General features: G+C 63.6%; 1 protein-coding gene across 6 annotated transcripts; it reads left to right on the forward strand.

Moving 5' to 3' along the window:
• The first annotated feature begins 3,091 nt into the window (after positions 1-3,091).
• TNK2 (tyrosine kinase non receptor 2) lies at positions 3,092-23,846 on the forward strand. 6 transcript variants are annotated; one of them, XM_054282436.1, is made up of 17 exons: positions 8,393-8,611; positions 8,804-9,095; positions 12,609-12,786; positions 12,923-12,993; positions 14,187-14,399; positions 14,490-14,642; positions 14,843-15,120; positions 15,196-15,322; positions 15,415-15,561; positions 15,913-16,007; positions 18,774-18,968; positions 20,397-20,488; positions 21,001-21,045; positions 21,262-22,577; positions 22,996-23,091; positions 23,181-23,308; positions 23,415-23,507. In XM_054282436.1, the coding sequence occupies exons 1-17, from the start codon at positions 8,475-8,477 to the stop codon at positions 23,419-23,421; spliced, it is 3,570 nt and encodes a 1,189-aa protein (XP_054138411.1). In that variant the 5' UTR covers positions 8,393-8,474; the 3' UTR covers positions 23,422-23,507. The 6 variants fall into 6 exon arrangements, with proteins under 6 accessions (XP_054138416.1, XP_054138414.1, XP_054138412.1 ...); XM_054282441.1 differs by lacking the exons at positions 8,393-8,611; positions 8,804-9,095 and adding an exon at positions 3,092-3,360; XM_054282439.1 differs by lacking the exon at positions 8,804-9,095 and having other exon boundaries at positions 8,343-8,611.
• The last annotated feature ends 64 nt before the right edge of the window (positions 23,847-23,910 follow it).

A 23,910-nucleotide genomic window follows, 5' to 3' on the forward strand; every position in this document is an offset into this window, starting at 1 on the left:
CTTCAGTCACAAGAGTGGTGCTTGAGTGTTTAGTGGAAACTAGTCAAGTTAGACTGTGTGCTCTGTGGTGTTGTAAATTTCCTTCGAATTAGTTACAAAGACCTGAGGAATTAAAGGTGAATGCAGGGCTTGGGGCTCATAGCTGTCTGGAGGGCTCTGGTCACTGCTCTGGATGGGTACATGTAGCACTTAGAGAGGCTGGCCTGCTGTCGCACTGGGAGGGTGCTGATGTGTGGGCATGGGCTGCTCACTCTCCAGTTCTGGCTGGAAATTCCAGTCTTGCCCCCTTGGGTGTTGAATGGAGGGAGGAAAATCAGTGTCAGCTCTCTAATGGTGCCACTCTGCTATGTGACCTGAAGCTGAGCACTGCTGATGTGTGACACCTGCTAACACATCTGCTAAACTGCACTGCCTGTTCCCAGGGGCTGTTGGTTGTTCTTTGCAGTTTGATTTGGCATTTAAATCTAACCCACAGCTTAGTTTTAACCTAAACTCTGCCGTTTGATCTGGCATTTAAACCTAACCTGAGCGAGTGACCTGAGGCCCAGCAGTAGTCCTTGAGGGAAGGAACACTGTTCAGCTGGAGCTCTGCAAGGAAAGGGCAGGGACTGGCCCCCAGCCTAGTTACTGAGCTCAGTGCTCACCAGCTTGGAGGGCTGGATTTTCATCGGTCTCTAGAAACCTGATGCCCAGGCTTGTGCAACTTGTTCTTCCTTAACTTCTCTTAACTCTCTAACTTCCTACAGCCCTGTCTGTGTTAATGTTTTCTCTGACATTCTAGTTTCTAGTGACATTTCTCTGGATGGCATCTAAGAGCTGCTGTCTGGGAGTCCTCACTGTGGTGTTTGCATGCATCTTGATGTCAAACTTAATCTTGTGCTTTGTAGCCAGCAGAGAGAGACAGAAGACAAAGCTTGTCTCCTGGCTAGGCAGCACAGCCGTGACTACTGGGATGTTGGGATGCCTTGCTCACTGCTGGCATCTGACTGCTGTGGGGTGCTAAACTGTTTCTGGATTTACCTGCTGTTTGCTTGAATAAAGTGTTTTTGAAGCTTGAACACTCAGTTTCTCTTGTGGGGTTCTGGATTACCTGCTCTCTGCTTTAATAAAGATGTTGAAGCTTGAACACTCACCTTCTCTTGTGACTTCTTGCAAAGCCATGGTGCTGTTGTGGCATTGTGGCCATGGGTGACCTTGGGCAGCTGCAGGGAGGCTGTTGTCCTGTTCCATCAGGGCTGATGTGCAGCAGCTCCAGTATCACTTGGTTGATGTGCAGTAGCAAATCTGAACTTCACGGTGCTGCTCAGCTGAGTCCTGCCTTACCACAGACAACTGCAATGAGGTGGAGCACAACTGTATGCAAACCCCCAGACCTTCCCCCTCCTTTTATGTCCTACCTCCTGCCTCTCCATCACAGCATTGACTCTGAAAAGCCTGTGCTGTATGGGTGAATGATGGGAGGAGGATGAAATGTCAGGTTTCCCCTGGCTATGGCCTTGCAGGTCTCTGCTGTTGAGAAGGTGGCTGGAGGAGCCTGTGGGTGGCTGTGTCCCAGAAGCCAGCACTTGCTTCTGCCTTGTTCCTGCCCTTCATCATCCTGGAGGTCCTGTGTGCCAAGGCAGATACACAAGTGTGGATACTGCTTAGAGTCCAGGGCAGCTCTGGGAGGGCAGGAGCAGCCTTCTCAGCCCCAGAGGCCTGCTCAGGTGAGACTGCATGGGTTTGGGGCTCTGCATTTAAATAAGTTCAGTTTCTCTCTGCTGTCTTCCCCCATCCCTCATGCGGGTCTCACCTTCTGCTTTACAAGCACCGCATCTCTAGAAGTCCCGCTATTTGGGTGAGCGGCAGCTTCTCCAGGATCCCAGCTCGCGCTTTATGGGCTGTCCCGGCGTAGCTCTGGTCCCTCCTCTTCCCCCGGGGATGATTTACTTGTTGGAAGGACGTCGTTTCCCGCAGCTGCTGCCCGCGCCTGGCAGAGCTCTCTCCCTGCGGTAACTCTGCAAAGTGTCCGGAAAGGCTCCTGCGGCCGGGCAGCGCCAGCCCCGCCGGGGCAGAGGGAACGGGGAGCAGCCCCTTCCAACTCACCTGGGAGCAGGGACTTTGGCAGCGCAGGGCAGCCCGCCTCCCCGGTGCAGCGGATCGGTCCCGGGGCCTGGCGCTGCCCCGCGGTGAGTCTGTCTGTCCGCGCGTCCATCCCCGTGCCCATCCATTCATCTGTCCGTCTGTCCGTCCTCACCCCCGCCGTTACGTAAAGCGGCGGGGCGGCGCCTTTAAGAGCAGGGCCGGGGGCGGGTCGGGGGCCGTCCGGGCTCCCGGCGGCGGCGGCAGGAGGAGGCGGGGGGGCAGGAGGGGAGGAAGGGGTGGCGGAGCCGGAGCTCCAGGGGCGCGGCGCGGGGGGGCTTCCCCAGCGTGCGGGGCCGGGGTGGGGCCCGCACCGCGTGCACCATCCGGGGGCAGGGGGCGAGCGGGGCGCCGGGGGTGCCGGAGGGCGGCGGGTTGAGCCCGGCGGTGCCGGAGGGCGGCGGGGTGGCCCCGGGGGTGCAGGAGCAGGGCGGCTTCACTCGCGGCGTGCAGGAGGCGGGGCTGGGGGCGCTGCCCCGCGGCCAGGAGCTGGTGGCCGGCGGCAGGGAGCCGAGGGGCGGCGGGGGGCCGGGCCGGTGGCACTGGGTGCCGCTGGGCGAGCGGACGAGCCTGCAGGAGTGGGGCGAGCGGCCCGGGCCCGTCACCGCCCTCGGCAGCCCCAAGCCGGGCGCGGAGCCGCGGCGGCCCCGGGAGCGGGGGGCGGCGCGGGCGCGGCGGCGGGCGCGGGGCGCGGAGGAGGCGGCGGCGGGCGGCAGCCCCGGGGCGCGGCGGGCGCGGGGCGCGGTGCGGGGCGTGCAGGAGCACGGCCCCAAGGTCCGGCAGGAGCAGGGCCTGGCCCGGCGGGCGCAGCAGGAGCGCGGCGGGGGGCGGCGGGACACGGCGAGCCCCCCGGCCCGCGCCCGCTGGTGGGTGCGGCGGGGCCGGCAGGAGGAGGGAGAGGCCCGGGGCGGAGTGCAGGAGGAGGGCGAGCTCTACCCGGGGGAGCAGGAGCACCCCGGCGGCAACCCCGGCAGCCGGACCCCGGCGCACCGCCTGAGCCGCAGGAGGTCCGCCCGGGTGTGAGGCCGCAGCCCGTGCCCGGTGCCCGCTGCCCCGGGGCTGATCCCAGCCGCGTCCCGGACGTCCCCGGCGTCGATCGTCGCACCCCGCCCCGGCAGGTGTGCGGGCTCGTCTCGCCTGGCATGCCGGCTGTCTGGAGTGCCGCCGTGCCCGTCCTCGCCCTCCGGTGACGCTGCAGACTCGGCGCAGGATGCGGTGGCAGTGGCGGTGAGCGCACAGGTAAGGAACGAGGCGCGACCCCGTGGTTGGGGTGCCGCGAGGAGCAGGGGGGTTCAGGGCTTGGCACTGTGCTGCTGCCCGGTTGACGGCTGAGTGTGCCGGTGTGTTGGCACCGTGCCCCGCAGCACTGCGAGCTGCTGTGCTGCCCTCGTGCCCAAGCACTGCGGGACTGCTCAGTCCCGGCCGGCAGCAGGCCCGAGCTCCTGCTCCAGCTGCCAGGGCAGAGCAGGCAGCAGGGTCTGCTGTGAGTGGGTGCCTGGTGCCCTTGAACTCTCCTAAACCACAGCGGAAGCTGGGGGAAGTTTTTTTTTATTTTCCTGGAGAAAAGGCAGCTTTGCTCTTCCTCCTCCCTGGGCTCGTGGGAGCTGTGGCACTGAACAGAGGATCCTTGTCCTCCGGGGCCAGCCCCGCGCCTCGGGCTGTTGTACTGCGGCCGAAACCCCGGGCAGCAGTGAGGTGCCGGGAGCCTCTGACCTCTGGCCCAGCATGCAGCATCGTGGCTGTGTCCATCCGTATTGTGGCAATTTTTCTCTGAACAGTTCAGGAGTGCTTGGTACTTTGGTCTTTGTTGTTTTGCTTTTGTAAATAAAAGTTTTAAGTTAAACTTGGTAAGGTGGTGCTGACAGTCCGGACAAAGATCCCACCATGCCGGGCAAATCCTGCTCAGCTTCTCACAGTATGATTAGACCCCTTGCCCACTCTGAGCAGCAGCTGGGAAGGAGGTTTGGAGTGGCCATAGGAGCCCGGGCAGGGACAGTGTCTCTGGCAGCAGTGCTGGGGCTGGGCTATCTGGGCAGGACAGGCTGGGGCAGAGCCTGGCGCTGGCACTTCCCCACACCCTCAGCTCCCTGGGGCCACTGGGTACACCGGGGTGTCCCAGTGCTGCTGGGCTCTGGCACTGACTCAACACCTTGCAAAGGATGTCCCTCTGCCAGGTGCTGTGGGCTCTGGAGGTTGTGCATTCCCCCTTCTTACTCAGCCGTCCATTGAGCTGGCTCAGGGAGAAGCTTTCTACAAAATTTCTGGGCTATGGGCTTTGCAAAAGTCTCCTAAAAACAGGACCTGCCTCGTGAAGTGTCTTTGAGCAGGTCTGTGCTACCAGGCACCTCTTTAGGGAGAGGGCCTAGGACAGACCCTGGGTGCTGCACGCCCAGGCTCAGCTGCAGCCCTGCTCCCGCTGCCAGCCCTGAGCCCGCAGGTGCCGCAGGGAGTGGGGGGTTGAAGCAGCTTCCGCATCCCCCGCCGGGCGCGCCGAGGCCTGGGGGTGCAGGGTGGGAGCTGTGCAACCTGTTACCAGCCCCTGGAGCCTCCTCAGCCAGGTATTTGTTAGAGCAGAATGGGGTGTGGTGGGTATGGCTGGGGGGCTAGCAATGCTTTCCTCCTCCTCAGGCAGCTGCCAGCCTGCTGTCCCACTGTGACTCAGCCTCCCCAGGGCAAGGGGGCTCCTCATAAGCAGAGGAGCAGCCCCTACAAGACCATGAACTACTGTGAGTTTGTAGCCGAGCCCTGTCCTAACCAACTGCAGGCTAGACTTTACACCATGCCTCAGTTTCCCCCTGAGAAGTCCCATCCTGCCCATGGAGCCACCTGGGTTTTGACTTCAGTTGTGTCCATGAGGGATGATAGCTGTCAGGGGCAAAGCATCCTAGGGGGCACTGCCCACTGGTATGGCTTTTGGGGGACAGGAGGAGGCTCTGCTTCATACACAGACCGTGCCAGGATAGGAAGACTTAGGAGAAAGTCTTGTTCCATCCCTTTGCTGAGCAGCCCTGGGGGAGAGCCACTGCTCCCACTGCAGCCTGGCTAATTAGGGTGCTGTCAGTTAGTGCTAATGACTGGCAAATACTGAATGCTCTGGCTAGGAAGCTGTGCTGCTCTGGTGCTGGGGAACTGCAGGGACTGAGCCTTCATTCCCCTCTTCCAGCTCTAGGGGTCCCAGCTCGCCTGCTCTCAGCCCGAAGGGAAGATGCTGCAGTGTGGATGTGGTTTTGTGCCAATCTGGCCTGAGACCTGACAAACTTGTTTTGTGCCAGCTGCAGCCGGGCCCAAGGACACATCCTGTGCTGGGGTGGAGATGGGGGTACTGCTGGCAGCACCCCCGGGTGGAGGAGCAGGTTGCACCAGGGCTCAGGGTGCATCCTGGTGCCCCCCTTCCCTGGCAGGACTGGGGCAAAGCTCTCCTGGGGGGGCAGGTCCGCAAAGGCTCTTCCAACTGCCTTGGCAGAGCGGGTCACGACTCTGGATGCAGAGACACTTCCCATACCTTAACCTCCAGGAAGTCTGGAGTGCCTGGGGTGGACTGATGGGGGTTCCAGGCAGGGATGCCCATTCTGAGTTCTCCCACTTTGCCCCAGGGGGATCCTGTGACCGGTGTCACCTGAGCCCTGACGTTTTGCTGCCTCTCACACTGCCCAGTTCTCTGTGACACCGGCTGGCACTGCTAAGGGATCCTCCTGTGCTGTCCTGTGGCCCAGGTGAGATCAGTGTGGGGGGCTGGCAGGCACAAACCAGCCTTGCATCAGGGCAGGGTGACAGTGTCCCTGCAGTGAGTGACACCAGGGCTCAGTGGTGCCAAGCCTGCTGCCTCTTCATCTCCCCAGCAATGAGGGTGCCAGGGACTGTTGCTTTGCGTGTTTGTCCCCCAAAACACTGCACTGTGACCCTGCCTTGGTGGGAGAGCTGGGGCTGAGGTGAGGATCAGTTATGGGGTCAGCAATTGCTGCCCATGCCGGCGAGCTGGGAGGTGCAAGGGAAGCTAAGCCCGCCCCAGCTCGACCTGCAGAGCGGATTTAGCAGAGGAAAGAGGCTTAGGGAGGGGATTGGGGCTGTGCCGGGCTGGGGCCCCCCCCCACGTGCCTGTGTCTTTCCTTCCCACACATCCACTGCTGCAGGCAGGGGCTCAGAGCAAGCAGGGGATGCTCTGTGCTGGGGGACAGGGTCAGGCCATGGGGCCAGGCTCTGGGAGCCCAGAGATGGCAGCGAGGAGGAACCTGGCACCTCGGCCTCCCCGGCCCCCCCTGCCACAGGGGTCACCAGCCCTCCGTGCTGGCCCCCCGAGACCTCCTGCTTGCTCCATCCAGCCAACCAAGCAGCATCAGGTGCCTGCACCGAGGGAGGTAAAGCACCCGCTGATATGGGGGTACGTGGGGTGGCACGGTGCGGTGAGGGGCTGGGGGCGGTCCCCGGGGAGCTGGGTGGCAGCAGCATCCCTCAGGTGGGCAGGATGCCGGCGGCAGCCCTGCCTGTGGTGGGAGCGGGCTGTGTTTGTACGCGTGGATGTGTGTGTGTGTGTGTGTGTGTGTGTGTGCGTGCACACCTGCGCCGTGGCAGCCGGGCTGGGGAGTGTGTCACCACAATTTGGGGCCGCCCTCGGGGCCCTGCCAGGGCTGAACAAGCCAGCCCGGGGTGACGGTGCGGCTGCCCTGCTGCCGCCGCAGTCAGTGAGATCACTTCCAGGCGACACAGCTGCCAGGAAGGCGGCAGGAAGGTGGCAGGCGGGCTGTGACAGTGAGCGGGGTGATGTGATGGAGGTGAGTGGGGGAACCTGTCCGCCTCTGGGAGCTTGTTTTGGGGACCCACCACTTTCTGGGACCCTCAGTATGGGGTAGTGGGCATAGGGGAGGCTGTGGTACTGGTCACAGGGATGTCGGGCCAAGTGTGGTGTCCCGTAGGGCTGAGGAACGCCAGTGTCCCCACAGAGGGGAGGGACACCTTGTGTTCAGTATTGCTGTCACACCCTGGAGCGTAGAAGACAGTGCTGCCTATCCAGTGGTTATCATTGTGGTGGGACCCCCCTGAGGGTGGGAATTACAGGGACGTGAGTCAAGCCGGGCACAATGCCGTTTGTCCCCTTGTACGGTACCTAATCATTTTGGTGTCAGTTAAGCCTGGGCAAGCCAGGACGCCGACGAGTGGAGGGGGTGTGACCCAAATCCATGCCCAAGGCTGTGGGGACAGGGGCTGTCCCTGCTCATCCCGCACAGCATCGCGCTCCCGGGGCAGGCTGGTGAGGGTTTTGGGGTGGCACAGGGCGGCTGTCCCGGGAGGGAAGGTGGCATAGCACGTGCATCAGTCACCGTGCCGCGGCGTGCCAGCGCGGTGACGCCGGCGGGCCGTGCGCGGGGGCGGCTCGCTGCTCCCACGCCGCAGGCCCGGCCCGCCTCGGCTCCGCGGCTGAGCTCACCTCCGTGGTATGGCAGGAGGAGCCGCCAAGGGGCTGCTCCCGCCCGGCCCCTCAGCCGGGGCAGATCTCCCCGGGGTTGCGGGTGTTTGTTTTTCCGGAGCGGAGAGAGGGGAAGGGGGGCAGGACACGCTCTTGCCCCCTGCCTTGGTACGGTGACAGCCTGGTGTCACTGCTTTGGCTGCGCCGGGTTGTCAGGGCTCTGTGGGGGAACAGTGATGGATCCTGGGGGTCAGATCCTTGGGGCATCATTCACTGTGGCGTTGGCATGAGGAGCAAACTGGTCCCTGGGGCCTCTGCTGTGCCCCAAAGGACAGGCAGGTCACAGGGGACTTTGAGGGGGCTGCAGGCCCACCCCCCCCCCCACCCCGATTTCAACCTGCTTGTCGCTGTGGTCCGGGACTGTGTGAGGGACTGTGGCTGGGCAGCGCTGGGGTACAGGCCGGCCCCCATGTGCAGGTGTGGGGGGTTCGGGTACAGGCCGGCCCCCATGTGCAGGTGTGGGGGGTTCGGGTACAGGCCGGCCCCCATTTGCAGGTGTGGGGGTTCGGGTACAGGCCGGCCCCCATGTGCAGGTGGGAGGGTTCCCCACATCCAGGGTGGCTGTGCCAGCTGCGGCAGCGCCTGGCAGAGGTCCAGGAGACCCCCAGCCCCCGCCGAGGGGGTGGGGGGAGGGGATCGATCCTGGCGTGGCCTTCGGCCCCCCATCCCAGCGGCACCCCCGGGGCCTGGCTGCCGTGCCAGCCCTGCCGTGCCTGCGCCAGCGCTGCCGGTCGCTGCGGAGCAGCCATCTTCCCGGTGCATCCCATCCCCCTCTGCCTGCGCAGGGAAGCGGGCGGGATGCTGGGGATACTGCCGGCGCCAGAGCCCCCCCGTCCCTCTGCAGGTGCTTCCCTACCCATCCTGCCTGCTGTAGAGCCCCGGCTGCTTGACGATGGTCCCCCCTCATCCTCCTCCTCCGCCTGCCTGCCTGGTGCACCGTGCCGGGGTGCGGGGAGAAGGGGGCTGCGAGCGCGGCGCGGGCGGCGATGCCACCACCTCTGCACTCAGGAGCCGGAGCAGGGACAGAAGGTGGGCGGTTGGGCTGCTGCGCCGGGAGGAGCACAGTGGTGTCAGGCTGGGATTGGGCTGAGGGCAAGCGCTCCAGGGGCTGCCTCCCTTTTCCCTTTTCGTCTGCATCCCTCCATCCATCCTCCACCCCCCCAACCCCCACCATTGCTGTCGCGGTCACCTTCACCCTCTCGCTGTTTTCCGGAACTGCAGCAACTTTCTGCCATGTGATCCCAAACCCGGCTCCAGCCCTCGCCGCCCCCAAGCAGACGCGGGCGTCTCCGCAGAGCCCCCCACTCGCCGCTGCGCCGCAGCCGCCGCCTCAGCCATGGGCGAGAGATGCGACTACCAGCGCTTGAGCAGCGCCGAGGAGGAGGAGGAAGTGCACGGGCCCCTGCCCCACAGCTTCTCGGACAGCACTGGGCAGCGGGCCCTGCGGCTGGGCAGCAGGCGCCCCACGCCGCCCTCCCGGCAGGACACCGCCCCGGGCATGCCGTGCCGGCGGGTCAGTGGGGGTATCGGTAGAGGGGAGCAGCGGGGACACCTGGCTGAGCTTGATGGCCCCAGGATGGGCATTGGTTGGCAGCTAACAGAGGGTCTCTGCATGGCATCTCCCCTCTGCAATGTGCTGTACCCCCCGCAGCATCCGGGGCAGCATGACATCCCCCCCTTGCTCGGCTGTGCTGGCATCCTGACCCACGAGAGGGGGGGCTGCCTGCTGCTTCTTGCTGGGGAAACTGAGGCATGGGGGAATGGTGTGAGGCAGTGAGGCTCAGCTAAGCCTGGCACAGCTCGTGGAGGGGGGAGCACGGTGCCCAGCACAGGATGCCATCCCCCAGCTGCAGCGCTGCAACCAGACGGTGGCCCTGCAGGCTGCCATCCCCGCAATGGAGCGTCCCTGGGGGATGTCAGGCGTTGCATGGATGTGGGGAATGTGTAGGTGCAGGGGCTTGAGGTGTAGGACAGGTGTTGTGGTGTCATTTGGGATAGGTGTGATGGAGGAGGACTGACCCCCCACGTGCCAGCGAGCACGGGTGTGTGCGCTGCCCGGCGAGCACGGAGGCGACAAACGCGCCACATCGGGGGTGGGCACCGTGGGCGCGCAGGGGGCCGGCGGCGCCAGGTGCGCGGCGGGCGGAGGCGGGAGCGGGCCGGTGCCGGCGGCGGTGCCGCGGTGTTTGCGCACGTGCGGCCGGGCAGGGCGGCGGCCGGGGCTGCGCGGAGGGGACGTGCGTGGGGGGCGGCTGCGGTTGTGCAGGTGGCGGGAGGCACGCGGGGGGATTGCTCCTCTGTGGTCCTGCACCGTGCATGAGCCTGGGCGCACGTAGGGTGGGTGCATCCCTGGCGCTGCAGGGATGGGTGTGCGTGGCAGGGGCGTGCAGGGCACCGAGGGCCGAGCAGTACCTGTGCGGCGGGCTAGGGGATTTGTGACTTCCTCAGCTCCGGGTGGGAGTTTGCTGGCAGGATGCCTTGCCCCGCTCAGAGTGGAGGTTGCAGGATCACTCTCTGTACGTGCGGGTCTATCGCAGAGGGGGAAGTTGAGGCACGGAACTTCCTCTGGCATGGTGGGCAAAGCTGGGTTCCCCTTTCGCTTTTGGGAACCTGTACTCCCGATGTGAGCACTGAACTGGGCAGCCTCACCTGGGATTTGGGGGTGCAGGAGGCAGTGCACTCGGTGCCAGTCCCGGTGGGTGCCATTTCTACGTGATGAGGATGATGCTCTGTCAAGGCAGGACACCCCCCCACCCCCGGTGTCCCCCGAGCTGGGACGGGGGAAGCTGGCGCGTGGCAGAGGTTGGTGCCGAGGGCACTGTGCCCAGTTGTCCCTAGTCAATGGGCTTGTTGTGCCCGGTGCTTCTGCTGCTGGGTGCCAGCTGGGATCCCAGTAGCAGTGGAAGCCCCAGTGGAGACTCCTTCTGGGGATGCACTTAATTCCCTCTCAGCTGCCCCTGTGGAGCAGCAGTGGCCGCGGTTTGGGGGGCCAGGCAGGCGGGGGCTGTGGCAAGAGGTTGCTGTGGGTCCTTCCTCTCTCACGCTGCGGCTGCCGGCGTGGCCAGCTGTTCTCCCTCGGGAGCCCGGGGCGGACAGCACCGCTGGGGTTGGATGCCAGCCCCACCAGGGAAGGGGAGCGAGCCCCGGGGTGCTGGTGGCGCCCCACGGCAGAGCCCCGTGGGGGCTGGCAGCTGGGCAGCGGATATGTTTGCCGAGCCAGAAACTCCCCCCGCAGTGCCCATCGCCCTGGCATCATGCCTGTGGCCTCGGTTGGGGAGCAGAGAGCCGGATGTCTCTTCTGTCTCCCTCCCTCCCTTGCTTCCTATGGGGGAAACTGAGGCCTGGGAGCGTTTCCCAAGGCCGGGGCGAGTTTCCATGGCAATGGGAGCGGGGGTCCGGGCTCCCAGCTGCCGGCAACCGCCGAACAAGGGAGAAAGCGGGACATTGATGGGAGCCCGGCCCCTTGGGCGCGCGTCCCAGCCCGGCTGAAAATAACCCTCCTGGGCAGCGCTGCGGGCAGACGGCCGGGACCGAACCCCGCTGCCAGCGAGGGGTCCCCAGGAAGCGGCTCCAGCCAGGGGAGTGACCCCCAGCCCTGCCGCCGCCACCCCCCGCCCCGGCCCCGTTGCGTTGGGGAAGGGGAGGGCCGGCCGGCCAGAGGATCGGGAGCCGGATGGAAGGAGGGGCAGAGCCACAGCCCGCGTCCGGCCGACGGACAGCCCGAACCCCCTGCCCGCTCCTGGGGGGGTCTGTGGGCGGTCGAGCCCAGGGGACATCTCTGCAGCGCACATGAAGGGACCGCGGGTGCCCCGGCTGCAGTGAGCGGGCTCCGCCGTGGGACGCCGGCTCCGGGGAAGGGACATCAGCGGTGCCAGGGGCTGGCAGCCAGGCAGGATGCGACGCTTCCAGGCTTTGCACCGATCCTTCCCCTTCCTCACCCGCTTCCGCCTTTACCGAGTAAGTGCCGACCCTCGCCCCGTGCGGACCCCGCGCTGGACACACCCGGCTCCGTCCCCGTCCCCCGCGGGCAGGGCAGCCGCAGCTCCCTTGGCCCCGTGTGGCCCTGCATGCCCCCATGCGCCCCCGTGCCCAGCTGCTCGCCGCGCCCGCCGTATTTTTAGCCCGGTGCCGAGGGTTGTAATTGCGCTGACGCGGCCGAGGGAGCCGAGCACAGCGGGTGAAGACGCCAGGGGCCATGTCCTCTCCTAGGGCAGAGGAGAGGATGGAGGGGGCTGCCGCGCTGTGGAGCTGCGATGGCGAGTCCCAGCCTCCCTCCCGCTCTCAGCAGGAGGAGGCAGAGCCGTGTCTCGTTGCAGAACGGTGGTAGTTAAAGTGGGGAAGAGCCAGGACAACAGGGAGGGATGGGGAGTCGGGAGGGGAGGATGGGGCTCCAGCCCTTCCTCTCTGTGTCCTGGCACAGCTGGGGGCTGATGCCAGCAGCACTGGGGTGTCCTGTACCTCAGCAGTGGAGCAACAGGATCCTCCAGAGGCCAGATGTTCCTGTCTGCCCCCTCCCTGTGTCTGCCCAGTGAGGTGCCACCACCACCCATAGCAGAGGAGACCCACTGTGAGTCTGTACTACAGCTCAGCCAAGTGTGCCGGCATGCCATGGGGGCCAGGGTGGCTGTCCCTGCTGGGGACAGCTGTCACCGCCCTGCTCAGCCCTTCCAGCTGAGCAGAGAGAATTGGGCAGCACATCTGTTCCTGAGATTCTGCCTCCTCCTGTGTCCTTGGCACTCCTGACCAAGGGATAGCCTGTGCTGGAATGGAGGGGTGGGCTGGTATTTCTGTGGGCAGGACAGGGCAGACTGGGGTGTCCTTCATATCTCTGGGGGTCCTGCTGATTGGGGTGCCTGTGCTGGCCTCCCCCAGAGAGGTGGTGACAGGCTCAAGAGATTACTCCACTCATATCCCTCACAGCAGCACCCCAGCCTTGGTCCTGAGCTCCTCTGGGTGACTCCCCAGTGGGGATAGGGCAGAGGGGAGCGGAGCAGGGTGCCCCTAACCCGCTGTTGTGTCCCAGCAGAGGCTGAGCTGTAGCATGCAGGCGGAGGAGGGCACGGACTGGCTGCTGGAGCTGCTCACCGAGCTGCAGCTGCAGCAGTACTTCCTGCGCATCCGAGACGAGCTCAACGTCACACGCCTCTCCCACTTTGAGTACGTCAAAAATGAGGATCTGGAGAAGATTGGCATGGGACGCCCCGGTGTGTACATCACTCCCAAACCTCTCCCCTTACCCTTGGCTGCATGTGCAGCATTTTTTGGGAAGCCCACAGGAGCATGTGGGGCTGGAGGGGACCCCTACCCCAACTGGCCTGTGACAGTCCCTGTGTCCTGCAGGCCAGCGGCGGCTGTGGGAGGCAGTGAAGCGGAGGAAAGCCATGTGCAAGCGGAAATCCTGGATGAGCAAGGTAGGGATGGGAGAGGGACAGGTGTGGCAGAGAAACTGAGGCAGACAGGAAGATCTGGATCCCTCCCTGTACCCATTCAGGGTGCCTGGCTCCCCCACATCCCTGGAGGCTGACAGGGAAATGGGCAGAAGCTGCTGCCATCCATGCCCTTACCTGTGATGTGACCCTGCCAGTGTGCCTCCCAATCCCCCTCAGGCTCCTGGGTCACTTCCCATCAAAGGACAGCCCTGCTACCCCAGCACTTGGAAAATTCATTCCTCTTGTGTTATTTGCCTCTTTGTCAGGAAACTTGTTTGCAGTGAGTGAGCCAGAGAGCCTTGCTCCAGAGAGTTCTGTGGGCAGCAGTGGTGCCCAGGACAGCGAGGCAGCAAAGCCTTGTACCTGCAGGCTGGGGCACACTGTGACAGGGGACCTTGGGATGCTCACATATGCCCTGATACCATCCCACCCAAAGCTGGTACTGCTGGCACCCTATGGCACCTGGCACCCAGAAGCAGAGTTTGGCAGAGCCCAGTTTGCCAGCTGGGCACTGGGCCATGGCCTCTCCCCTGCGTGATTTGTCTGTGCTGGGACATGATGAGGATGGGCTTTTAATAGAAGGCTACTTCTATTAAAGAACAAATAGCAGAAATGCCACCTCCCACCCCAGACACATGCTGGGCCCAGCCCCCACGCACCCTGCCTCAAGACTGGGAGGGACCCTGTTCATGGGGTACATCATCCATCCCAGCTGAGGGAGATGGAAGGAGGGCCCATCCCTTCTGGTGGTAGCAAGCACGCATTGCAAAGCCCACATCGCTGCAGGGATGTGTCACCAGGCTCAGCCCAAGCTGGAGGTTTCCCTTGGCTTTGTGCCCAGGCACATTGTGTGGCCTCAGCCTGGCCAAGGAGTGCCCAGGGCTCTCTGGCTACCGGCCTGGTTTGCTGTGGCTGCTGGGGAACTGCTGCAGAACTGCTGCAAGAGAAACAAGCTCTTCCCTCCACGAGAATCACAGCTCAGTGTGCGGGCAGCAGGAGGAACAGAGGCCTCTCCCACAACCAGCCTTCTCTGGGTTATGAATCCAGTTATGGGTCATCACTAGGTTCCAGTGTGTACAGCTGAGGCAAGGAGTTGTGCCAGAACTTCTCACTTACAGACCCAAGGGCTTAGGGTGTTTCCATGCCCACGTTTCACCCTCCTCCGTGTCCCACAGGTGTTCAGTGGGAAGCGCCCAGAGTCGGAGCTGCCGCCCCAGCCCCAGAGCACCTTCCGCAAGCCTCCCACACCACCACCCCCCGAAGCTGGGGGCCAGCACTCCCTGACCTGCCTCGTGCGGGAGCGGGACCTCTCAATCTTTGAGAAGCTGGGTGATGGCTCCTTTGGGGTCGTACGTCGTGGCGAGTGGTGCACACCTGCTGGCAAGACGGTGAGGGGCTGCTCTGGGGGGTGGGAAGCCAGGCAGTGGGACCATGCACAGGGGAAGACACTTCAGAACTCATCCCTGCTTTGGCCATAGCTGAATGTGGCAGTGAAGTGCCTCAAGACAGATGTGCTGAGCCAGCCGGAGGCACTGGATGACTTCATCCGGGAGGTGAATGCCATGCACTCCCTGGACCACAAGAACCTCATCCGCCTCTATGGCGTGGTGCTCTCCCACCCCATGAAGATGGTGAGTGGGGGGGAATGGGGCCCACCCCAGTGACACCCCTATGGGGAGGAGGTCCTACATGATTGCATGAGCCAAGCCAGGCTGGGTCTGTACCCCAAGCCCTCTGCTGGCATCGCCAGTGGGGCATAAGAAGGCTGGAAACCAGCCCAGCCAGGGTGGCCTTGGACTTACCCGCTTGCTGTCCTCATCCCATGGCCCAGGTGACAGAGCTGGCCCCACTGGGCTCCCTGCTGGACCGGCTGCGGAAGAACCAGGGCCATTTCCTCATCTCCACCCTGTGCCAGTATGCCATCCAGGTGGCCAAGGGCATGGCCTACCTGGAGTCCAAGCGCTTCATCCATCGCGACCTCGCTGCCCGCAATATCCTGCTGGCTTCCAATGAGCTCGTCAAGATCGGGGACTTCGGTCTGATGCGGGCACTGCCCAAAAATGACGATCACTACGTGATGCAGGAGCACCGCAAGGTCCCCTTTGCCTGGTGAGCCTTGGGAAAGGGGAGACCTGGAGGGGCAGCACCCATGGCCTTCTGATGCTCATGTCCTTCCCCCTGTAGGTGTGCTCCTGAGAGCCTGAAGACACGCACCTTCTCCCACGCCAGTGACACCTGGATGTTCGGAGTGACCCTCTGGGAGATGTTCACCTATGGCCAGGAGCCTTGGATTGGCCTCAATGGCAGCCAGGTAGGTGTACAGCAGGGACCTGGCCCCTCACCTCACCCTGCTGGTGGCTGAGGGGGATCTGGGACACCCTGACAGCACACCCTGTCCCACAGATCCTGCACAAGATAGACAAGGAGGGTGAGCGGCTGCCACGGCCTGAGGACTGTCCCCAGGACATCTACAACGTCATGTTGCAGTGCTGGGCACACAAACCCGAGGACCGACCCACCTTCGTGGCCTTGCGAGACTTCTTGGTGGAGGTGGGTGAGCAGAGAGGGGGACAGGAGCCCCAACACCCTATGCTGCCAGCTCTGCTCGACCCTGGATAGAGCTAAAAGTATTGCCAAGGTGGGAGGTGACATGGGGAGCTCAGGCCAGGCAGCCCTGCAGGCTGGGAGGTGGAGGGTGGTGACATGGTCACAGCAGGAAGCTCCTGGTTTCTGCCTTGCCATCACACACCCCAGGGATGTGACAGCTGAGGAGGGGCTAGTAGTGATGCTGTCTCTGGTCTATTTTTGGGGCCTCCCTGCCCTCCTTGGGGCTGGGCCTGGCCTCAGAAGAGGATGGATATGAGGGGCTGCATCCCCTATTGTCACCCACTTCTCCCCCAGGCTCAGCCCACAGACATGAGAGCGCTGCAGGACTTTGAGGAACCAGACAAGCTGCACATCCAGATGAACGACATCATCACGGTCATTGAGGGCAGGTACTGCATGGGAGGGTGGCAGCTGTTGGAGAGGGGGATGCACTGCCTGCCAGCCTGCATCGGGATAGGGAATGGGGACACTGTGACCACTGGCAGAGCTGTGGAAAGCAGGGAGGGGAAGGGATGGGCTCTGTCCTTGGCACCCCTGGCCGTGTACCCCACGGGTGGGCAGAGCTGGTATGTTTGTGGTTCCCCAGGCAGCACGGCATGGTGGGGCCACCCCGGTGTGAGGGGCACAGCCCTGCCCACAATGCCCACAGTCCTGCCCACACCACCCCTGCTGACTCAGCCCACGGTGCCCGTGGGTTTGCCCAGGGAAACTGCACACCCCAGGGCCCCTCCCTGCTGATAGTGATGGGGACCGTGCCGCCAGCACCCGGACACTGCTACTGTCATCGGGCTGGGAGAGGCACCGTGGGGCTTGCTACATGTTGGCAGAACCTGCTGTGGGCTCCTTGGTCCCTGCTGACCATGCCAGGGGACAGCCAACCCTCCACCGCCCCAGGGACCTGGGACTGGAGTGGGGGGCCCTTTTGTCCCTGCATCCTCATCCCAGGATGTGCCTGTCACCTTCCAGCTGGGCGAGAGTGGGGACCTCCCAGAGGAGTTCTGTGCGCTCGCACTCCCAACCCCGAGGGGAGGAGGAGGAGGGCTCTGTCCCCGTCCCTCCCTGTCCCCCGCCCCGGGCCGGCTCCCCGCGCTTTAGTCACAACCCGGAGTGAATCAGGCCTGGTTTGTGTGTCTGCAGGGACCGGCTGCTCCCGGTCCGCCGCCGCGGGGATGACTCCTGCCCAGGGTCTGGCGGTTTAATTGAAGGGAGGGAAGGGGAGGGGAAGCAGCGTCGGCGGAGGGAGGGAAGGAGCGGCGGAGGGCGGTGCGGCCGTGCCAGAGCGCCTACATCGTCCCTGCCGCCGCATCGCGGCCGGGCTGCGGCTCCGCGCCCCCCGCCCCGCCGCCGGCCCCAGGTGAGCCGCGCAGGGAAGGGTAGAGCGGGAAGAGGGGCCGGAGGTTCCCCGTCGGGCGGGAATTGCCGGGAGTGGAGTAAAGCCGGGGCGCAGCTACCCTTGCCTCAGTTTCCCCGAGGGACGCCGGTCCTTGGTGACCCCGGTGGGTAGGTTTTGGGGGTGCGGACTCAGGGCACACGCGGTGGGTTCAGCAGCCGAGGGCTCGCAGAAGCCCCAGCGACTGCCGGTACTCCCGGAGGGGAGCCCCCTCTCCGTGCCTCAGTTTCCCCAGCAGCAGGCACTCCCACCGCGCTGCTTGTGGGGATGCTCGGGCAGAGCTGGCGGGGGGAAGGGGGGCGGCCTCCTGCCGGGGGCTGCATCCGGCCCTGCCGAAGCCGCCCGGGGCACCGTAAACACCCCCCACCGCTTTTCAAGCCCCTGCCTGTCGTTCGGCGGGCGCCGGCTGTGCGTACGTGTGTGTGGGCAGGGGCAGGGACCTCCCTGAAAGCCCCCCGGGGACCCAGCCGCTCGTGGGAGGGGGCTGTCGCGGGGAGAGGAGCCAGGGCAGCACCGGAGCGGGTTTGTGCCGGGGGTCCGAGCTCGGGGTCGGTGGGACCGAGGCTGGGAGCGGGGCGAGCGGAGGGATGGCCCGGCTGCAGCATCCTTTGGTCGGGATGTGGCAGCGAGGGGCGCAGGGAGGGCGGGGGGAGGGGAGCTCCCAGGGAGGGGAGCTGTTCCCCCGGCTCCCCCAGCCTGCCGCGGCGAGGGAGGATGCCCGGTACCGGCTGGGCTCTGCCGGAGCTCTGCTGAGGGGTCCCCACGCTGAGTAAGGCGGCTGGCTGGCGGCAGCGGGAAGGTAAACAGGAAAAGGGCTGAGCTGGTGGCCGAGGGTGACTCACAGGTGACTCCAGGAAACTGTGGGGCCCGTGCCAGCCTCACCAGGCTGGCACCCACACTGCCACTGCCCCCTGCCCGCGGCACACACCCTGCCCATGGGGAGTGGAGGACCGTGACAGGCAGGGGGGGTAGCTTAGGGTCGGAGCACCCCCACATTTTATTTGGCATGGTGCTGGGTGGGGTGCACCACTTGGGATGCCTTTCCCTGCCCCATCCCTGTTCCCCCCACCAGTCCCTCTGGGTTAGAAGACCACCTCATTCTCCCCAGAAGTGGCTGTGTCCTGGACAACTTCTTGGGGACACACTGGGGACCAGTACCCCAGGGTGGCCTGGGCCACTCAGGTGGCTCCAGGAAGACTGACAGCCTAAGCCTGCCTTTTGCCCATCTCCCCCTGCCTGCACGAGCCTGCACAAGGCTCATTGATAAAGTAGGAATGGAGAGCTGTGGGCTCCCCTCTCCATGTGGGGGAGAGGAAGACCCTATAGTCCCTTATATGGGACCCCACAGTCCCCCATATGGGCCCCCCATCGGATGCCAAGCGTGTTCCATGTGCTATCCTTTAGTATGTGGGGCACACAAGGATTGGTGACAAAGAGCTTGGTGCAGGCATTGCCCCAAGGCTCTTGTGTACCTTGAGGCAGCAAGGAGGAGGAAGGGGCAGATCTTTTGGGACACAAGCATGGAGCTTTGTTCCCCACTACTTGCATTCCCTGCACCTGGTGGTGCGGGGTCCACGTGGGGTGGGAGCCAAAGCGTACTGCCGTGTAGGGTTGGGATCCTGGGCACCCAGAGTCCCTTCCCCCTTGTGTCTCCTCATGCCTTCATGCACTTGGACAAGTCATCTTCCCTCCTCCCCATCACTGGGGCAGGCGCGTGTCAACCTCCCATCCCCTCATCAGTAACGAGGTCCTTTTTATTCCTTAGGGCCGAGAATTACTGGTGGCGGGGTCAGAATAAACGGACCCTAAAAGTGGGCCAATTTCCCCGAAACACGGTGACCTCGGTGGCAGGGCTGTCAGCCCACGACATCAGCCAGCCACTTAAAAACAGCTTCATCCACACAGGCCATGGAGACACCAACCCGCAGCACTGCTGGGGGTTTCCCGATAAAATTGATGAGTAAGAAACTTTTTGTCTTCTCTGCATCCTCTGCCTGCTCCCTCCCTTCCCCGCTGCCCACTGGGCTCGGGAGCAAGACGCGGCTTGGCTACTGCCCCCCTTTTGCCCGTGAAGCATCTCTTTCTGCCCCTGCTGTGTTGGGAATGGTGCCTCTGGGTAGGGTCCCTGCAGCTGGACTAACTTCCTTGCCTCTTCCTACTAATGGGTTTAGGGGACGTGGGGGGCTGCTGTGCTTGTGGCTGTCCTAGGGGGGAAGACTTTTGTGGCTGTCCTGGGGCAGGGAGACATCAGTAAGCACCACCCCAGAGGTGGCCACATTATCCCGAAACACTTTTGGGGTGTCCCAGGGCTGCTAAATGTGCGTGGCTTGCAGCCTGTCCCCACGCTTCTAACAGCATGATTCTTTTTGAAAAGCAAAACATGAAAAAAATCCACTGAGATGATTTTTTTCTCCACCCTGCTCTATCAGAAAACACCTGGCTGGACTGTGATGTGGGGAAGGGGGGCTGGGTGCTTGTGCTCCAGTGTTCCGCGTGCTCTCTGCCAGGTGGGACTGGTTGTGCGACAGCGAGCGGGAGCACCTTGGCAAGGAGCATGTGGGGGTCTCTCCCAGCACTGGGCTGGAGGGATGTGGGAGGTCACTGTGGTGGGGGACAGGATAGGATTTCAAAAACTGGAGAGCTCCCGGTGGGTAGGACCAGCTCCTGCGCTAGGCTCAGTCCATCCCCTGGGATATCCCGACTGCTGTTTGTTATCCCAGGCCTGGGACAGCTCTGCCGGTTCCCTCAGCCCCAGCCTGACCCTCGGCAGCTCCCCGTGTCACGGGCTGTCCCGGCGGCCCCGGGAGGGCCGAGCCGCGGCGCCGTGCGCGCGGATCGGGCTCGTGCCCCGGCAGGCCTCCCCGCGCCCCACTGCGTGGGCACGGGCGCTGGGTACGTGCTGCCCGGGCTGCGAGAGAGAACGCACCGAGCTCGGCACACGCCCAAGCCTTGGGGCTGCGCCGGCTCCCGCCGGCTCCCTGGCTTGCGACGGCTCGCCCGGGCCTCCCAGCACCCACCGGCGCGGGACCTGGGCATCCTGCCTGGGGCACAGCATCGCCCCGGGGCTGCAGGGGTGTCCTGGGCACACTGCACAGGTACCCTGCGCGCAGTGCCCTGCTTGCAGCCCCCTGGGCACAGCGCAGGCAGCCGCGGATGCACGTGGAGCCGGAGATAGGTGGGATGGCACTGGGGTGGCACTGGGATGGTACCAGGCTCTGTGCTGTAGCGCTGGAAGCCTCTGGGGTGCGTTGCCCCAGCACTCACAGGTACTTGCCAGGTATGGTTGTGTGGTGGAGGAGCTGTGGGGTGTCCCAAGGCACAAGCCTGGTGAGCGAGGGGTCCCACATGGCCCCTGCTGACTCCCAGGCACTCTCCTCTCTCCCCACAGGCTGTACCTGGGAAATCCCTTGGACCCTCCTGATATTTTAGGTGTGGACCAAACTGCTGCCAGACCTACACAGCTTCCAGGGAGGGCTAAAAGTGAGTAGCTTTCTCCTTCCTCCTGCCCATCAGCTGCGCGAAGCCTCCATCCCTGTTCCCTGCTGCCAGGGTGATGCGCTGGACCCTCTCCTTTCTGTCTCTGTGCTGGCACTTGCTTTTTGCAGAGCAGGGGGAGCTGGGGTGATGGGGCGTGTTGCCACCTGGCCATACACCACTGCCAGCAGCATGGGCAGCTGGTGGCTCTGCCTGGCTGGACTCTGCCCTGCTGCCCTTTGTCCGAGTCCCTTGTCCTCTCCTGGCCTCCCACAGCTGGGCTCCCCAGCATGAGGGGTCTCAGTGGAGCTGCCACGGGGAGGGAACGCAGATGCTGTGCGTATGCCCCAATCCTAAACCTACAGCTTTTCCTTGGGGGGGCTTCCCACCAGCATCCTCCCCATGCCCCACCAGTGAAGGGGGACACAACAAAGCATGCACCCCATTAACAAGCACCCTGGCTGCCGCTTCTGTGTTCACCCTATGCTTCCCCTTCTCTTGGGTTCTGTCTTCTGCAGGGCAACCTCCTCCGCGCCCACCTCAGCCTACCGTCCTGCTCACCAGTAAGTTGGGCTTCTTTGAGTGCTGCTTTCCCTTCTTAATGCCCCCTTTCTTTTCTCTCTTACCTGGGTGGTCTGGGGCAGGTGCCCTAATATGGCTTGGGAGCAAAGAGGGCTGAAATTAAGGGGTGGTTTGGGGGCTTGGAGATGTAGATGCCCCTTCTCGCACCCTAGGGATGGGTGCTGGGACCCTCACCATCTCTCTTTGCCCCCTTCTAGAGCCTTGCTACGACCCAGTTAGTGAGGAGGAGGAGGGTCTGCCAGGGGGTCTCCGGAAGCTCTGCCTGAAGAAGCCAGGCACAGGGAAGGGTCTGCGACCAGTCAAACCATCAGCACGAGTCCCGGGCACCAAGGTGGGCGAGCGGCAACCCAGACGGCTGGCAAGCGAGGGGACAGCAAGCAGCGAGGTGACTCTCATTGACTTTGGGGAGGAAGTTCCCCAGGGTAGCCCCTCTCCAGTGGGAGAGCTGACAGCCCTATCATTAGCCGAGCTGGCCATGGAGGCCTTCTCTTTGCTGGACAAGACCCCCCCACAGAGCCCCACGCGGGCTCTGCCTCGGCCTCTGCACCCCACGCCGGTGGTGGACTGGGACGCCCGGCCCTTGCCCCCACCGCCTGCCTATGATGATGTGGCACAGGATGAGGACGATATTGAGGTCTGCTCCATCACCAGCCCCCCGAGCCGGCGGGGAAAGACCAACTATGGCTTTGTGGATGAGGGTGAGCGGGGACCGGCACTGGAGGACAACCTTTTCCTGCCCCCCAAGGAGACCAAGCAGCCCAGCATGACACAGACCACCGAGCTCTTCGAGGAGCTGCAGCAGGAGTGCATGAAGAGGCTCAACGTCCCTCTGGGACCGGCTGCACCAGCTGACGACAAGCCCCAGATCCCTCCCCGCGTCCCAATCCCGCCCCGGCCCCTTCGCCGCAATGAGCCTGGGCGCTGGTCAGGGGACCTCTCCCCAGCTTCGGGGGGCGAGGAGGACCGGCCGCCCCAGATCCCCCCGCGGGACCCGCTGTCCCGGCCCACCTCCCGGACACCCAGCCCCATGGCTCTGCAGGTGGGCTCCCCCCAGCAGCGTGCTGCCCTCTGCTCCTGCCTCTCCACCTCACCGGGGAAGCCCATGCCCACCACACAGAGCTTCGCCCTCGACCCTAAGTACACCACCCCCAAGGTCATCCAGGCGCAGGGCAAGGACTGCTCCAAGGGACCCTGCATCCTGCCCATCGTGAAGGATGGGCAGAAGGTCAGCAGCACCCACTACTACCTGCTGCCCGAGCGCCCGGCCTACCTGGACAAGTATGAGAAGTTTTTCAAGGAGGCTAAAAGCCCTGAGGAGGTGGCAGCGTCCCGCCAGGTCACCACAGCCACCGTCCGTCCCATGGTGCAGCAGCCACTGTCAGACTGCAAGGGCAACTTTTCCTCCAACAACAGCAACCCTGGGCCCAAGTGCCTGGTGAAAGCCTCCTGCAGCCTCCAGAAGATCGTGTACGACGGGCCGGATGTTTGCCGTCCTGCTGACAAGATCCGGTTGGTAAGTGTCATCCCCCAGCATCCATGAGAAGTGAGCCTACATGGGCAAGAGCTTTGCCCACCCTGTGCCTCAGTTTCCACAAGTTCAACCCCAGAGGATTGGCTACAAGAAAGCTCCAGATGTTCAGGGGGACATAAATGTCACCGCAATGCCAAAATGGGAATTGAAGGCCCTGGGGAGGAGGAAGGTGGCTGCTGCTATGGTCCCCTTGGTCTCTCTAGGCTGGGTGTATTCTGGCCCACCTAGACCCAGGGGAGATTTAAGATCCCAGAGATGAACATGATCCCAGCTCCAGGCTGATAGTACTCCCTGAAGACAGAACCAGGGATGGGGGCAGCCCCAGTGGTCTCCTGTTTCAGTCACAGGCTTCTTGCTGCCCAGGGGTGGCAGCAGACAGTGACCACAAGCTCCCCCCCAGGTGCAGGACATGGTGCATGGTGTGACCACCGAGGAATGCCAGGCAGCCCTTCAGAGCCATGGCTGGAACGTCCAACGGGCTATCCAGTACCTGAAGGTACAGCACACCCCTGTTCCCTTGTCCCAGCTCCATCAAGAGTGGTGGCACCCCTGTCACCCCTCTGGCCATGCCCTGTCCCCTTGCAGGTGGAGCAGCTCTTCTGCCTGGGGCTGAAGTCCCGTGGTGAGTGCCAGCAGGTGCTGGAGAAGTTCAACTGGAACCTGGCACAGGCCAGCTCCCACCTCCTCGGTCCCTACAGCGCCACCCGCCAGAAGTAGGGACATCCATGTTTTTGGGGGGGCAGTTCTCTGTGCCACACTGCTCTGGGCAGACTGGCACTATCACCCCCCCTGAGTTCATGTCCTGTCTTCTCCTTACAGGTGGTGACAGCGGGGACAGGGCGAGCTGTGTTGGATCCAGAGCAGGCATCTCGCCATGGGGCCAGTCCCACCGCCTCCACCCATACAACCTGCTGCAGGACTCTGGACTGAGCCCCCACTTGAGGGTGGAGACACCCCAAAAGGGACCCTGCCTAGTGCCACAAACTTTCCAGGATGTTTGTGCCCTGGCCTTGGCAATGGGCTCCATCCTCTGGCCCCTTGTTGAATTGTTTTTGTAAAGAGAAATGTAATTTTAATATATATATTATGTATATATATAAAAATATTCTATGGAGAGGCTGAGGGTACTTATGGCCATCTCCCAGGTTTATCCCTAGCAACACACAGGGACAGGCCACACATCCATGGGTGCTGGTTCCTCCCTGCAGGCAGCTGGGACTGTGACCCTTGGGATCCCCAAGGGTGGGATGTGGGATCCCCACAAGGCTATGACTGTGGGATGAAGCTCGGGAAGGGATGCACAGACTCTGGGGAT

Source organism: Melozone crissalis, unplaced genomic scaffold (genome assembly GCF_028551555.1).
Source record: "Melozone crissalis strain CALT ecotype California unplaced genomic scaffold, PUWL_Pcris_2 ptg000034l_1, whole genome shotgun sequence".
NCBI classification, from domain to species: Eukaryota; Metazoa; Chordata; class Aves; order Passeriformes; family Passerellidae; genus Melozone; species Melozone crissalis.

What these genes read in the sequence shown, in the direction of transcription:
- TNK2 (XM_054282436.1), top strand. Translation starts at nt 8,475, where the DNA reads ATGGTCCCCCCTCATCCTCCTCCTCCGCCTGCCTGCCTGGTGCACCGT. An exon ending in GCACACCTGCTGGCAAGACG is followed by an intron (nt 14,400 to 14,489) that starts GTGAGGGGCTGC and finishes CTTTGGCCATAG; the next exon opens with CTGAATGTGGCAGTGAAGTG. An exon ending in CGCAAGGTCCCCTTTGCCTG is followed by an intron (nt 15,121 to 15,195) that starts GTGAGCCTTGGG and finishes TTCCCCCTGTAG; the next exon opens with GTGTGCTCCTGAGAGCCTGA.